The sequence below is a fragment of the Syngnathus typhle genome, linkage group LG2, assembly GCF_033458585.1.
Source record: "Syngnathus typhle isolate RoL2023-S1 ecotype Sweden linkage group LG2, RoL_Styp_1.0, whole genome shotgun sequence".
NCBI classification, from domain to species: domain Eukaryota; kingdom Metazoa; phylum Chordata; class Actinopteri; order Syngnathiformes; family Syngnathidae; genus Syngnathus; species Syngnathus typhle.
This window is the reverse complement of record NC_083739.1, coordinates 3,801,326-3,815,663: the sequence shown is the minus strand read 5'-3', so window position 1 is coordinate 3,815,663 and position 14,338 is coordinate 3,801,326. Positions and strand designations below refer to the sequence as shown.

At 45.4% G+C, this 14,338-nt stretch overlaps 3 protein-coding genes and 1 long non-coding RNA gene across 11 annotated transcripts in view; 3 read left to right on the top strand and 1 right to left on the bottom strand.

Moving 5' to 3' along the window:
• Positions 1-14,338, top strand: part of LOC133166880 (homeobox protein Hox-C4a-like) — a 42,155-nt gene that overhangs the window by 13,773 nt on the left and 14,044 nt on the right. For 5 of the 6 annotated variants that reach the window (XR_009717876.1, XM_061297258.1, XM_061297278.1 and 2 more), the window contains exon 1: positions 2,572-2,719. The exons of the other annotated variant lie outside the window; for it this stretch is intronic. The gene's annotated coding sequence lies outside the window, so the exon portion shown is untranslated. Of the gene's footprint in view, positions 1-2,571; positions 2,720-14,338 lie in introns of those variants that run through there. 6 annotated transcript variants of the gene reach the window in all.
• LOC133166954 (uncharacterized) lies at positions 2,392-3,102 on the bottom strand. The gene is made up of 2 exons (XR_009717881.1): positions 3,007-3,102; positions 2,392-2,781 (listed from the first exon to the last, which is right to left on the bottom strand). It is a non-coding gene; the product is annotated as an uncharacterized LOC133166954 (long non-coding RNA).
• Positions 6,687-8,721, top strand: hoxc6a (homeobox C6a). 2 transcript variants are annotated; one of them, XM_061297336.1, is made up of 2 exons: positions 6,687-7,247; positions 7,576-8,721. In XM_061297336.1, the coding sequence occupies exons 1-2, from the start codon at positions 6,839-6,841 to the stop codon at positions 7,899-7,901; spliced, it is 735 nt and encodes a 244-aa protein (XP_061153320.1). In that variant the 5' UTR covers positions 6,687-6,838; the 3' UTR covers positions 7,902-8,721. The 2 variants fall into 2 exon arrangements, with proteins under 2 accessions (XP_061153320.1, XP_061153311.1); XM_061297327.1 differs by having other exon boundaries at positions 7,573-8,721.
• Positions 8,853-12,597, top strand: hoxc5a (homeobox C5a). Of its 2 annotated transcripts, XM_061297358.1 has the most exons (3): positions 8,853-9,468; positions 9,533-9,933; positions 11,813-12,597. In XM_061297358.1, the coding sequence occupies exons 2-3, from the start codon at positions 9,570-9,572 to the stop codon at positions 12,019-12,021; spliced, it is 573 nt and encodes a 190-aa protein (XP_061153342.1). In that variant the 5' UTR covers positions 8,853-9,468; positions 9,533-9,569; the 3' UTR covers positions 12,022-12,597. The 2 variants fall into 2 exon arrangements, with proteins under 2 accessions (XP_061153342.1, XP_061153332.1); XM_061297348.1 differs by having other exon boundaries at positions 8,853-9,933.

Genomic DNA, 14,338 nt, shown 5'->3' with positions numbered 1-14,338 from the left:
CTCTCTGTCTCTCTCTCTCGCGCACACACACACACACTAAAATGCATGCAAGAATAACGCCTTAGGCTCTCACCTCATAAAACACAGAGCGTGTTATTATTATTGTTCTTTTTATTGTTTTCATAGAAATTAGCTCATAATATCAACATACACCCTTAAAAGTGCTGTCTTAAAAAAAACTGGACCGACCAAGGGGAAAAAAAAAACATATATATATATATATATATTTGCTGTTAAAAAATACTTTCATTTGCCTTTTGCGGGGATGCACAAAGCCTAAGGCACCCACCCCCCTCGCATTTGATGAATCTCTTTAATAATAAGATAATAAAAACTTGCTGTCTTCAGGGAGCGTTTTTAATGAATCTTGAAATTATTAATATTTGAGTTGAATAAACGTTGGCTGCGTTATTATCAAGGTAGCGAGCAAGCAAGGTGTGGTTCGTATAGCAGCATAATTGTGAGCCGGTTTCACACACGTCAGGCCCAAAGCCCCAGAAAGCTGCCTTCATGCTTGGAACACACACACACCTCAGAGATATTTCCGTGAATCGAACAGAAACTTTACAGCGGTACTCGGTGCTTTTCAATGAACAAAATAACTGAATAGATGTGGAAACGTGTTTGCACGTTAAAACAATGATGCTTTTGTCTGCTCCCTTCCCCCTTATTCACATTTCACAATGTCAATTGACGTGCTCTACGTTCAATTGGTGTCATGTGCGCTCTTATAATGAAATAACTTACTTTGCACTGAAAAAAATGGCTCTTACTATTTTGGTGTAAAAAAAAGAAAAAGATACAAAACATCATGTCGGGGCAAACAAACAAATATGCGCAAATTGTGTGTGCAAACAGAAAACAGAAAAAATAATGTAATCGGTGTGATCCCATTCCCGACAAGTTAAAGTGCGTTCTAAATGAGTTGTTTTATTATGAATATTGCCGTGGATTGTTTCAAGCACCTCCTAAATTCGAGACAAATAACATGCTTGAGTTTGAATTCAATCATTTTCTACTTGACTGCTCATTCATAAACTCTCTACGAGCTAAAATGGCCCTTTGTCAAATCATTCACAATAATGCAGTTTTAAAAAGAATGATTTTGTTAATTTAGATTGAGTTCACAAGTAGTTTATCCCAATTATTTCGGCTTTGTGCCTATTACAAAAGTCAACGATCGTTTTGTCCGTTAAGTTGTTGTCTTTATTTCTGTATTGGTGACGTGATCTCCATTGTGTGTCCCGTTGAATTCAGAACCAAACGAACGTCATCAGAACGAGTGCGCATATAGCATTTTAGATTTTTTTTTGTAGTGTGGAAAAAAAAAAACTTCCATCCAATCATCACATTCAGTTTTTACATTCATTTTGTTATGCCCTGTACAATTACTACTACATGGTGCATGTTATTTTTAAAATAGTTGTACGCGCGGCCGCATTTTGTATCCGGATGTGTCTTTTGTGGCAACATTTGGCGTGTACACATCAGCCTATCTTACGTGCGTGTTTTCACCAGAGGGCTGACATTGTCAGCACTAAACTTTAGTGTACCTGTTGTAAACTTTATTGGTGGTGTAAAGGCAAGACTCGCATGCGGCTTTTCTTTTTCTTTTTTTTTGCGTCTTTTGTGTCTGCTGGCTGCTGGCCTTTCCCCATGGCAAAATCAACTCATTCTTTTCATCGTCAAATGGGAGAGGCTCGTTTTGTTTTGAGTTGAGTGTCGTTTCGTTTCTAATTTCAAATGACTCGGGTTTGCTATTCGGCCAATTGAGTTGTGTTTTCTCCGTGTTGGAATTTGACGGTGGCGCATTAGGAAATTGCTATTGAAGGAATTTCGTCATCGAAGTTGTGCAATTTACAATGTGCGCGTCGTTGAGTTGAAAAGATGTTGAAGTTTGTTTAATTGGCTGACTTGACGAGAACGTGCGCGCTCATGATTGGACGCGCTGCGTCATGTGAGGGGCCTCCAACTGGCTCGGTCCTGACTCTCATTCCAGTCCACTTTCGTCTCTCCTTGTGCGCTTGTTTATTTGATCTCAAATACTTCTAATGGCGTTCTTACACTTTGCTTTGCGTACAATATCGACTGCAGCGTGTCATTCTTTGCCTCAAACTGACGGACAAATATCCGCATTGGAGCTGCGTCTTTTGCGGACGTTTCCTTTTTTTTTTTTCTTTTTTTTTTCTTTCGTGTTGCATATTTGCTGCACTGGAAAGAGGGGGAATGGCAAAGATGGGTGCAAACATTCCTGGTTGTTAAAGAGAGAAATTTACAGCTGAGTAATAAAAGTTTACGACTCACGGCTAGCCGTGATTGGCTGCGGCGAGCCACGTGGCTCACGCTCTATGAACATGAACTTTATGCTGTTGTCTATTCCCCGCTCCTTCCTTTGAATCGCCAGCAGAGCAGGCTGCAGTCGTGTAAAAGCTCCCCCGTTTCTCCACGCTCACGTGGGGACATGCACATAACAGGTTCGGCCGCTCGTTCACCTTCTCTCGGCCGCCTTCACGCCGCAGGCAGGCATCTCGAGGACAGCCTGCAGCCCTTCTCCCTCCGGAACACGGAAGGAAAGCGAGCTGCACGAATGGACTTTTTGCATTGCTGCATCCTCATAGGCTGCGTGCGTGCGTGCGTGCGCGCGCGCGAGCCAGCCAACAAGCCAGCGAGCGAGCGTGGGCATCCTGCAAGATGAAGCCCCCGCAGAGACGCCGTTCAGGTAGGACGGCGAATTTTTCTCTTCCCTTGCTGCTCGTATTTGGATGCCGCGCCGCCCGTGTCCTGATGGACGATGCAGATGCCTGTGAAATGACGGCAAGGTGCGTGGGGACCCAGCTGTGGGGGCCCCCACGCCACAGCGGCCGCGCTAGCTAGCCTGCTGACGGCCAGGAGCACCTGCGTGGACTCGACCACGGCTTAGCATTTGAAAGCTTATTGCCCACTGTGCTGCTAGCAATTAACCGGAGACGCCTTATCCCTTTCCCCCCCATTTTCTCCAAGACCTACCATGATTATTATTGAGTGGTGGATTATAAATTGTTGATGTTGTTGTCGTCGTTGTTGTTGATAGATTCGAGTGTCTGCCAACAGGCTGCCGTCGTGTTATCACACAGACAGGCAAGCTGATGTTGTGGTAGGACCCTACAGTGCCCCCTAGCGACCAGCCGTTTTGCAGGGGGGAAGTGGGCGGGGCAGCGGTTGTTTTGAGCCGCCTCACTGCGGATGTCAGCTGACCCACGTGTGTGTTTGTGTGCGTGTGTACGCGCGTGTGCGCGCTGGTCTGCTTTTCCAATGCCGTCTTGGAGACACTCGACTTTGTATTTATCAACACACATTACGTTTCTTTCTGCATGTATCCAAGTCACATGAGCATTTTTATTGTTGTTCATATTTATTCACATCAGGTATTGTCATCATGGTTTTCGTCAAATGAGAAGTGCGTGTGCGTGCGCGTGTGGTTCTAAGTAGCGACAAGATATATGTCGAAATAGTCATCAAACGCATTCCAGCTTTTTCCCTGACGGAAGTAGACCAAAAAAAATCCCAGCATACATGTGCGGGTAACAGCTGCAATGTGCGTACGTGCGTCTGTGAAATATCTTGTGTTTGGGCCTCAATTAATCATTAAAACCGATTTAATGTCCTTAATATATTTTTATATACATCTTACATAATTCTAATAATACCAAACCACACGACATAAGCTGTGCGTGTGTGTGCGCGCGCGCGTGTGCGTGTTTCATAGTAGCTATTTTATACTCATGCAGCTAGAATTGTGTGCTATTTGCGCGTCCTTGGAGCTTGCAAGTAAAGTGTATTTATTGTCAAATGGTGTTTCTTGAAGCCTTTCGAATCCTTCTGAGCCGCCCTTGCAAGTCGTCTGTTGTCCCCCCGCGAGGCTCTGCTGCTGTAATGGTCCACTTTTGTGCCTGCACACACACACACACACACACAAGCAAATGGTCCCTTTTAATCCATTTTTGTTCCACGTTTTGTGTTGTTAAATACAGGTCCATTGAAGTCGTACATCTGTCCCCATCACCACATTTAGAACTCCCGACAGGTCCGAAGTTTTTGCCCACTAATGGTCCTAATTTATGACGTGTGGATCAACATGACGCTCGCTGGGTACTGGCTTCCTGAGTGCATAACGAGCACAAAGTCGAACACTTCCGGCCGTAATTGAGCCAGCCTGCCACGCTAAAGTGCCTATAGATGCCTTTACATTGTTACAAACACAATTAGTCCTTATTAGTGAACATCAGAGCTTACCAGCCTTAAGCTCCCTTGCTGCGTTTTAATCAGTACGGATCATGTCGAAATGGTATACACTTGACAGAAAAATAACTGTGTCATGTTAAGTCACAATAAAAAAAAAAAAAGACAGAAAGAAAAAACAGCTGAGTTTCAAATGGGTCCAGCTGGTCTGTTAAAGGCTCACAATTGAAGTAACATTATTATCATAATAATAAAAATACTAATAATATTAATAATTAGTAATTGTTATTATTATTACTATTATTATTATTGTCATTTTATTTTCAACAATACGGCTCTTCTGCCCCAACCTGAGAGCTACAGACATCAGCACTACTCTTATAATAATAATAATAATAATAATAATAATAATAATAATAATAATAATAATAATAATAATAATAATAATAATAATAATAATAATAATAATAATAATAATAATAGCTATGTATGAAGTAATTCAATGTTTTTATACAGGCGTCCTTTTGGTTGAGGATTTTTGTTGTTGTTGTTTTGTTCCCGAGATAAAGTCGGGCAAAAGACGCGGTGGGGAAAGTGCAGGCAAAAGGCTGCTTTGGAGGCGCGCATGCAATTGACGCGCCTGCTGGGCCGCAATAAAAGCGTACAAAGTGAGGGCAAGGCTGACCTTTCTAATTGTGCTGCATTCCAGTCTGACTTTTTGCCTTCCCTCGTCAGCTTTTATTTACAACCGAAAACTTTACGGGCGCTCTTTGTTGACACATTTTGCCTTGGTTGCTGCACGGGGGCTCGGAAAATGCTACAACTTCAAATCATTTGTTTAATTGAGGCGGGGGACGGATTCCACTGCAGTTACAGTATTATTTCGAAAAAATAAATAAAAGCCGCACTGCAATCTTTTGACCTTGCTTCTAGATCCCGAGCACGCGCATGCTGCAAACATTTGCTGTAAAGGCGGATGGTCGCTCACACATGGCCCCAAATACGGGGAAGGGAAGGGAAGGAAGGTTTTATGGCAAGTCACTTCCTCGTCTTTGTTGTCTCTTTTGTGAGCGGCTGAGGCTTGCACGCCAAAATCAATGAAGTCCACAACAAACAAACGCAGCCCGTAAAGGCGCTTTTCCATCGCGACGGATTATTTCGCGATATAAAGAATTGAAAAAAAAAACCTGTTGAAAAATCCTTGACTCATTTTTTTTATGTTACGTGATGACAACTACATGAAAATAAAAGTCTTTTTTTAATTCATTGTCAGACAATTTGTTAAGGCAGAACAAAAGTAGGCAGCAATATCCGTTTGGGGTTGTCCAAATCACAATCGCTCAAGTTTTGCGTGTTGGTGGTGCGCCTCAAAAGCAATTTCCAAAGCCATTATTTGCCACGAAGATAATAATCAGTTTGCTTGCTCTCTTGCACGGCGCAGGAATGCACACGTATGACGGCAACCAACCTGCTTTAAAACTCTCCCCCTCAAAGGCCGTGTGTGTTTGTGTGTGCGGAATTTCTTTCTGAGGATCGAGTGTGTGTGTGTGTGTGTGTTTTTTATGCAAGAGTGTCAGACATAATGTTCATTAAAGGACTTACTTTTTTTCTGTGCCTGCAGGCAGCCTTCTCGCTTTGCTGCATTTGGGCGAGCTGGGGGAACGTCACTTGTTTTATTGCCCTCACACAAGCCAGACCATAAACGCATTCTTACCACCTCCCCCTGTTCACTGCAAAAAGCTTTGGAAATTGCTCACACGTCCAACGATCCATCGCGCCGCGGAAACTTTGACGCCAAAGCTTGACAAAAAAAAAAAAGAAGTCTTCCATGCTGCATGGATAAATGTAAAATGCGAAGCGTGTGTGTGTATGTGTGTGCAAGTTTTTGTGTTCAAACACACGCACACACAAACACAAATACATTTATACTTATATATATATATATTTATATATATATGACGCAAAACAAGCCCTCATACAGTATAGTTAACATAATATATCTCTTTCAACTGAGCTCGGTGTCGGTGGAGATTTGAATGCTAATCTGCTCCCTCAAATGGAATATTACCAGTCACAATTGCCTTTATCCAAGTAAACACTGCCTTGGTCGTGGCTGTGTGTGTGTGTGTGTGTGTGTGTGTGTGTGTGTGTGTGTGTGTGTGTGTGTGTGTGTGTGTGTGTGTGTGTGTGTGTGTGCGCGCGCGGCTTGGAGTGTTCATCGGCATTTTGCTCAAATGCTCCAGCTCTGGGCTACAAGCTACAGTTTCTGCCGCTCTGCCGCCTCGTCATTGGTGGAGCCGCGTCAGCTGACTTTGTCATATTGTCCGCGAGCGAGCCAAGGCTCTGCTCTAACGCTCGACTTTGTGCGTCTTAAGCGGAGATTGCAAATTAATAATACCGAATCGTCCAAATAGCGGGGAGGCACCCGAGTGGAGCTGCGATCGGGGGTGGGGGGGTACACGAGGAGAAAGAAAGGGGGGGGAAAACCCGAGAGAAGACGAGCTCGCAGAAAGGTGTGGTTGGCTGACACGCGCGGGAGGGAGATTTAGTGGGAAGCGAGATTGAAAAGCGAGCGATAACGAAGTGGGGAGAGTTGCCGAGGAGGGTTACGAGGCAAGGTATGAATTCTTATTTCACCAACCCGTCGCTCTCCTGCCATCTCTCCGGCGCCCAAGACGTTTTGCCCAACGTGCCCATCAACTCCAGCACCTATGACCCGGTGCGGCATTTCTCGTCGTACGGCGCCGCCGTGAGCCAGAACCACCACCACCACCACCGCCTCTACGCCGCCGGGCCCTTCTACTCGCCCCAGGACAACGTAGTGTTCGGCTCCTCCGGCCGGGCTCAGTACGACTACGGCTCCAACGTCTTCCTGCAGGACAAGGACGTGCTGCCCAGCTGCAGGCAAGCCAACGCGGGACAAAGCCACCTTGGCCAGGACTACCCGCTGGAGCCGGGCAGGGCGTCCCAGGAGCACAAGAGCAACATCCCCATCTACCCGTGGATGCAGCGCATGAACTCACACAGCGGTGAGTTTTACTAGCGGCAAATAAATTCAGGAAATGGGCCCCGTTTTACGATTTGTCTCACCAAGAGAGTAAGCTACTTTTTATGACCCCATAAAACATGACTGTATCTCCTTGACTTGTAGATGCGGCGGCCAGGGCCTTGTTGCATGCATGTGCAAAACAAACAACCCGCGTTTAGGCGCACCGAACACTTGTAGCTCCCTATACTTTTATTTATCGAGACAGCAAGACGCGGGACTCGCATGGAACGCACCCCCCCCCCTCCCCCAAATAAATACATACTGTAAATATATATCCATATTGAACGGGCGACTTTGTCCCCCAGCAGGAGTGGGCTACGGGTCAGACAGGCGCAGGGGACGTCAGATCTACTCTCGCTACCAAACTCTGGAGCTGGAGAAGGAGTTCCACTTCAACCGCTACCTGACCCGTCGCAGACGCATCGAGATCGCCAACGCGCTCTGCCTAACCGAGCGCCAGATTAAGATCTGGTTCCAAAACCGGCGCATGAAGTGGAAGAAGGAGAGCAACTTGAGCTCCACGGTGGCGGGAGCCGAATCCACGGCGGCCACGCAAGACGACGAACGCGGCGGTGGCGGCGGCGACGACAGCGCGGCCAAGGACGAGAAGGAGGACGAAAAAAAGAAGGAATAGGCTATCGTCCGAGCCACGTGGAAAAATAGAAGCCCAACATTACTACCTAAACATGGAGATGAAAGGGACCACTGCATGAAGGCTCCCCCCCCCCCTCCCTCGTCTTCCTCATATCACCCCGGGGTGAGGAGTCTTGCAAAATATCATCCCACTAATTTCAGCCACATTCTCAACCTTGTGACTCTGGATCACTTTTATGTAATTTTTGTTTTGTTGATTTTTAGCTCGTCAGTGTCACACTTGTAATGTGGAAATTAAAAAAAAAAAAAGTATTAATTTCTATTTCCAATGCCAGTATAACCTATTCTCCCCCACGCAAACAAAGCATCACTGTGAAGTCTCTGCATCAAATACAGTGTTATACGTTAGTCTCAACATTCCACGGAAGGAAAGAGTTGGACCCTTGATTTGGTCACAGTGTCATTTACTTGAATATATTATATATAGCGAGAGAGAGATAAACATGTATACATAAGTCTTGCAGAAACTTGAGCGTTGCACGAATAAACTGTAGCGCGCGCACACAAACACACACGCACACACACGTAGAAAAATTTGCTTGTGAGCAGGACTTTTTCTACCATGCAGATGAATACGATTTTATGCAAATCCTTAAAGGATAAATGTGCATTTAGTTGCTTTGATAGTCAACGCATAACACCAAATGGCGCTTATCACCCCAACCCTTTTTTGTTCGAACCCACAGTTCCTTCGGAGATATATTTGTACTCGTCCATCTTTCTTTCTTTTTTTTTTTTTTTTTTGAAAGTTCCTGTTTTGTCATAATTGTGTATCATGGAATAAAATATTTGTAAATAAATGTTGGCCTTTTGTGAGGTGTTTTGTATGGGAACACGGTGTGGTTGCGGGGCGTTTCAAAAAAAGTCTAATGCATGAAGACGTTAGTTTGGTCATAATATCGTGGAAGCAAATTCGCAGAATATTAAGAAAACAAAAAGAAAAATTCATATGGACGCCAGAAGTGCTGAATGTTTTGACCTCTGCTTGATTAAAAATTAGATGACGTTCGCAGCTGCAACACTATAATTCCACTCGTTTTGTATCTTTTTTTTCCCCAATGAAATCGGCATTCATGCCTTTTTCTGAGATTTTCTTTTGATGAGACGGGAGCGCGTTCGATTGCGCGCGTGACCGTCCGGGGCCGTCCTGTCCCCTTCCCAACAGCAGATGACGCTCTTGTTCTACTGTGCTGCCATTTTTTTGCGAAAGGCATGCTCGTCGTGCTCCCCCGCACTCACCAGCCGCAGCAGCTCAAAGTTTACTGGACACGTTTTTGCTATTCATCAATATCCCCGTTGAGTATCAACGCCAATTTATGAGTGGCCAACATGCGCACGTGATCCCATACAAATAGGCCATATTTGGGCAGCGCGCATGGGATCAAGGATTTTTTTAAAAAAAGATACCAAAGGCTAGTCCACCGATAAATCTTGGATTATTTTTTTAGGAGAGGCCAATTTTTTTCTTCTTCTTCCAAACTGGGCGAGCAAGAAAAGCAATGATCAACACAAATCAGGGAATAAGCGCAAGCTTCTCGTTGCTAAAGGTGTAAAGCGGTTCTTCTTTTCTTTTTTTTTTTCTTTTTTTTAAATGAGCTCTTATGTTGACAGCTGCTGTGTGAAGCAGGCGGGCGAGACAAGTTGTCCAATGTTTGGCTTCAGTGTGGCGGGGCGCGGGTCCAGCCTGTGTCACGGAGGATCCGCCGGCTCGCTCGGACGGGGCGCGATGCAAAGCAGCGTACGAGGCAGCCCGGGGGAGGCTCCCCTCCCGCCGCCGCCGGCTTGCGCGCATTCCGGCCCGGTCGCGCAGCGCTCGGGAGGCTTCCCGTGCGGCCGCGGTGCAGACAGAGTGCCAGATAGGAGCGCCAAGTCCGGCGGCGCCCGGAGCCTGCAAGAAGGCGCCCCCGGTGCGGAGAAGGCGCAAACGGGCTCGCGCAACGCCAGCGCGCAGCGAGGCGACGAGCACGGACCGCAGATTTATCCGTGGATGACCAAACTGCACGTGAGCCACGGTAAACTCGGTCCCTCTTTCAGGCTGCTCGCGCTTCGTTTCCGGCGCTCTCCACTTTGCTTCTTGAGTTTTATAGGCCAAACGCAGGAAATAATAAAAACTCGCGGCCATAAATTTTATGACAAAGGCATCCATTGCTCGTAAAGCTGCTCTATTACGGCGAAGAGGTGATCTGGGGTCTGATTTATGATGCAGTAATTGGGCCGGAGGATCAAATTGTGACAAAATTATCAAATCATATTTTCCAAATTCATCCGTATAGTATTGTCTTTATTGCTTCTATTTGAGCAACTCCTCGGCGCCGCTTTGACATGATCAGCCTGCGCGCGTGTTTGAAGCTGTAGCCTTCAATTGAACTCTGGGCAACACTAGTGACCTGACCCTAGCCGAGCCTGAACTTTTCACCTCGAAAAGATTTGAATAGGCATGCAGGCACTCTTTTGCAGACAGTGTAGGAGCCACGAGTTGGCTGCGGGCTGCAAATGGACAGTGGACACTTTGACGGGCTTGATTTGCAAAGAGCCCTGCAGCCAGGCAGGCGGGACGGCTCCAAATGTCCCACTCACGCACTGCAGCCCCCGAGTGGATGCGTAGGCATTGAGCCGGGGCATAATATATGAAATGCTCATATTCACATGGTTTTGGACCCGGCCGACGCCAGGCCTTCATTCCATAAGTAGGCTACTATTTTGTTTCAGGGATAATGTTTTGTTGTACCTCAGAAAATACACAGCGAAACTCATTTGTAATATTTGTTTGGACATTCCATCCAAGCCGTAATCAGCATGCAATGTCAGCCGAATATAGGTCTCTTTTGGTGACACTTTTGATGGACGCTTCTTATTGTCGATTAATCCAATTGTGAGCACTCGATTTATAGAAGCACAGAGCAACATGCTACGTTATCTTTAGCAAGTTAGCGCTTAGTCAAAATATACTAGACACGTGCAGCCGTCACTGAAATCAAAAGAAATATTTATAACGTATTTGCACAGACACACACATGCACACATATGTATCTACGTACACACATGCACACATACATACACATACATACACACACACACATTATACAGTTAAAACATCTAATACTGTAAATACAACCAAAATCACAGTATACAACTGGTTTTTGCTTTACAGTATACACCAATACTGTAAATGGGGAATATAGTACATCTACTGTAAAATGCTTTTACAGTAGGTTACTGGTTAATTGCTGCCAGTTAATTACTGTAACTTTTACGGTAAATTTTTTACAGTGAGCCCAGGAAGTTGGCTCGACATCCTTGGTTGGTCCAATTTTTAACACAAATTGGGTTGTTTCTAACAAAGTATTTTTAAGAGTGTGTGTGTGTGTGTGTGTGTGTGTGTCTGTGTGTGTGTGTGTAGCCGATACTTCAACAATATAATTATGGAAAAATATATTTTCAACGAATAAAAATGCTTAGCGAGACGCAGCTAAATTGTAAATATATTGCGTGAACATTTATCTATTTCTGATTATCCATAAAGAGAGGACGTAGACTCCAAATAGGAAGCCAGAGCGTGGATTTGAACCCATGACCCCCGAGCTGTGAGATGCATGGGCAAACCAGTCATCCAACAATGGTTGTTACCACCACAAACAGCACCTTTGGCATGTTTTGCGCCAGTCCAAGTCACCATAGAAACGCGTTTGACATGTTATTACAACATAAAAAAATATGTTTATATATATTTATTTAGGTTTTTATTTATTTTATTATTTAGTGAGGACTCCCTGATAAGGAACAGGAAGGGTAGCCCAATCTTTTCTTTTTCTTTTTTTTTTTGTTACGTGCATGTGTCAATTTGTGCGCGACCGTCTGGCCCGTTGCTAACTTGTGTTTGCAATCGGTCAGAATCGGAGGGCAAGCGCTCGAGGACGAGCTACACCCGCTACCAGACTCTGGAACTGGAGAAGGAGTTCCACTTCAACCGCTATCTGAGCCGCCGCAGGCGCGTGGAGATCGCGCACACGCTGTGCCTCAACGAGAGACAGATCAAGATCTGGTTCCAAAATCGGCGCATGAAATGGAAGAAGGACTCCAAGACTAAAGTCAAGGAATAAGGGCATGGCCGAACACACTTTGCGCAAGCAGCTGTCTGACCTCCGGATGAACTGCGGGGAGCAATGACGTCATGACACCGCAGCGTGACTCTTCCATCAGCAATTATGTGTCGGCCGTTGCAGTTCGGAATCCAATGTATTGACTCTCGCTCACGCTGATCAATCGGTTTGCGTTGCTAAATGAATTAATTTGCTGCCTATACAAGAAGTTGAGGGGCGCTGCGGAGCCAAACGTCCACCGAATTCCTAAATGGAATTTATTTAGAACTTGGATGAGGAAACCACGTCAACTTTACCTCCTACGTCATGTGATTAAAAAAAACAAAAAACTTTTTTTTTCTAAGTGCTCCATGTATTTTGTTATTTTCTGCGTTCGGCGATGTGTCATTGTGAATAAATGAACTCGTGTGTAATCCGACTGTGTGTGATGATACTGTGATGTGAGTGTTTGTGTGTGTGTGTGTGCGTGCGTGCGTGTGTGTGGAGGGGGCTGTCATCTTTAGACTTCCGGTCCTGACGAATAATCGAATCAGCGATTCACTGTTGACTGTAACTATAATAAAATGATTACACGCACTGTTTGTGTAGCCCCCTTTTATGACATTTGACAAGCTACTGGCGATGTCATCAAATGGCTGAAAAAGTGCATGGGTGAGGTCTCATTTCAAGCGTTGCCTGTTTTAGTCTGCTTAAAAGCCGAGTGACAAACGCGCAATGAAGTTTAAAGCCCTCATAAAACTTTATCACCCTCGTTCCCAGACAGTGTTTCCTGTTTTGCCAGGAGAAAGAAGGGAAGCCCTCGTCCACCTGAGATAATACTCCCTCTCCGACTTCCCCCTGCAAAAGTTGTTTTTTTACAAGACGCTCTTGACGCAACAAGACGGCAGTGCGCGCGCGCTATTTTTTTGTTTGTTTGTTTGTTTTAAGCATGCACAGCAGGAGGCTTTAAGAAATTTGTAAGGGATAAAATATCAGAGTAATAAACAGGACTTACCTCCCTAACTCCGAATCAAAATTGCTTGCTTGGCGGAGAGAATCAGCGTCCACTTTAGGCCCCTGCAACGCGGCCTTTACATTGACATCGTCTTGAATCCTCCTTCCTTTGGTTCTTCCACACAGTCCCCTCTTTTGGGCTATTTTCAACTTTACAAGGTTACATAATTATGTCAATTGGCCGGAGCAGGCCCTGTGAATGGTGCTTGGGAAGCACGTGGTGTCATTTAAGTGGCTTTTATGGCCCGCAAGAGCTGACAAACCTTCGACATATACACCTCATATATAATCCTAAGTGTCCGGCAATCGCAGCTGCTGGCCGGCCATCCGGCCGACCGACCGACCGGTTGGCTGCATGCATGCGTCTCATGTGGGCCACAGGAGGCAGTTTGCAAGCGGTGAGCACGCAGGCAAGTGGATCGGACACTGCATGGCCGTGCTGCTGCGATCGCTGCTCGGCAGCAGGTTGGCACTCGCTCGCCCTTAATTTCACTGCATGCTGTAAAATACCGACACTGATATATACTTTATATCGCACACTTTTTTTTTTAACTTGCTCCGACTCATTTTAGGGATTTTAGAATTATTATTAATAGTCAATCGTAAATAAGAACATAAGCACGCAATTTATTTATATAATATAAAACGTTTTAATTTGTGTGTGTGTGTGTGTGCGCGCGCTCGCGCAGAGCCACAAGCTGCTCAACACTTTTTTACTCATGTGAATTGTGTAGTCTTCCTTTGACTTGAATTGTCGATTTGTGACGGCAACAAGCTGCAGGCCCCTTTCAAGCACGTCCATTTCTTTTTATTTCCGCCTTTCTTGTCGCGCATGTTGATTTGTGGTACACTACCGTTAGGGGGCACTGTCCAACACACTCCTTAGCAGTATATGTGCGTGTGTGCGTGCGCGTAGGTCCTATGAAAGTAAAGTCCATGCACAGTTTGGAGCATCTGTGGTGTGGCATATTTTGCCGGTAGCGTCATTTGTGTTTCTCTCATGCTGTCCTTCTGGAGCGTCATTCGGGATCGAAAGTGGGAACAATGGCAACATCCGCTTTCACTTGCAACGTGTGTGCTGGTTTTATTCCTTTCTCTGACCTGTGCAGCTGACACGGTCATTATTTAAAACGCAGAGGCCACTTCCGGCTGACTTTTGCTTTTGTCTCAGCCCACATAAAAGTGCCACAACATCCCGCCACTAAATGTGGACACACAAATCGTCCTATTTATAATACGACTGCATGACGACGTAGTCGGGCGTTCTATTCGTGGATTTTAGCCCGAGGAGGCTTTGTTTTTAGTTTTTGGTCAAAATGACTCA

What these genes read in the sequence shown, in the direction of transcription:
- hoxc6a (XM_061297327.1), top strand. Translation starts at nt 6,839, where the DNA reads ATGAATTCTTATTTCACCAACCCGTCGCTCTCCTGCCATCTCTCCGGC. An exon ending in GCGCATGAACTCACACAGCG is followed by an intron (nt 7,248 to 7,572) that starts GTGAGTTTTACT and finishes TTTGTCCCCCAG; the next exon opens with CAGGAGTGGGCTACGGGTCA.
- hoxc5a (XM_061297348.1), top strand. Translation starts at nt 9,513, where the DNA reads ATGAGCTCTTATGTTGACAGCTGCTGTGTGAAGCAGGCGGGCGAGACA. An exon ending in CAAACTGCACGTGAGCCACG is followed by an intron (nt 9,934 to 11,812) that starts GTAAACTCGGTC and finishes GCAATCGGTCAG; the next exon opens with AATCGGAGGGCAAGCGCTCG.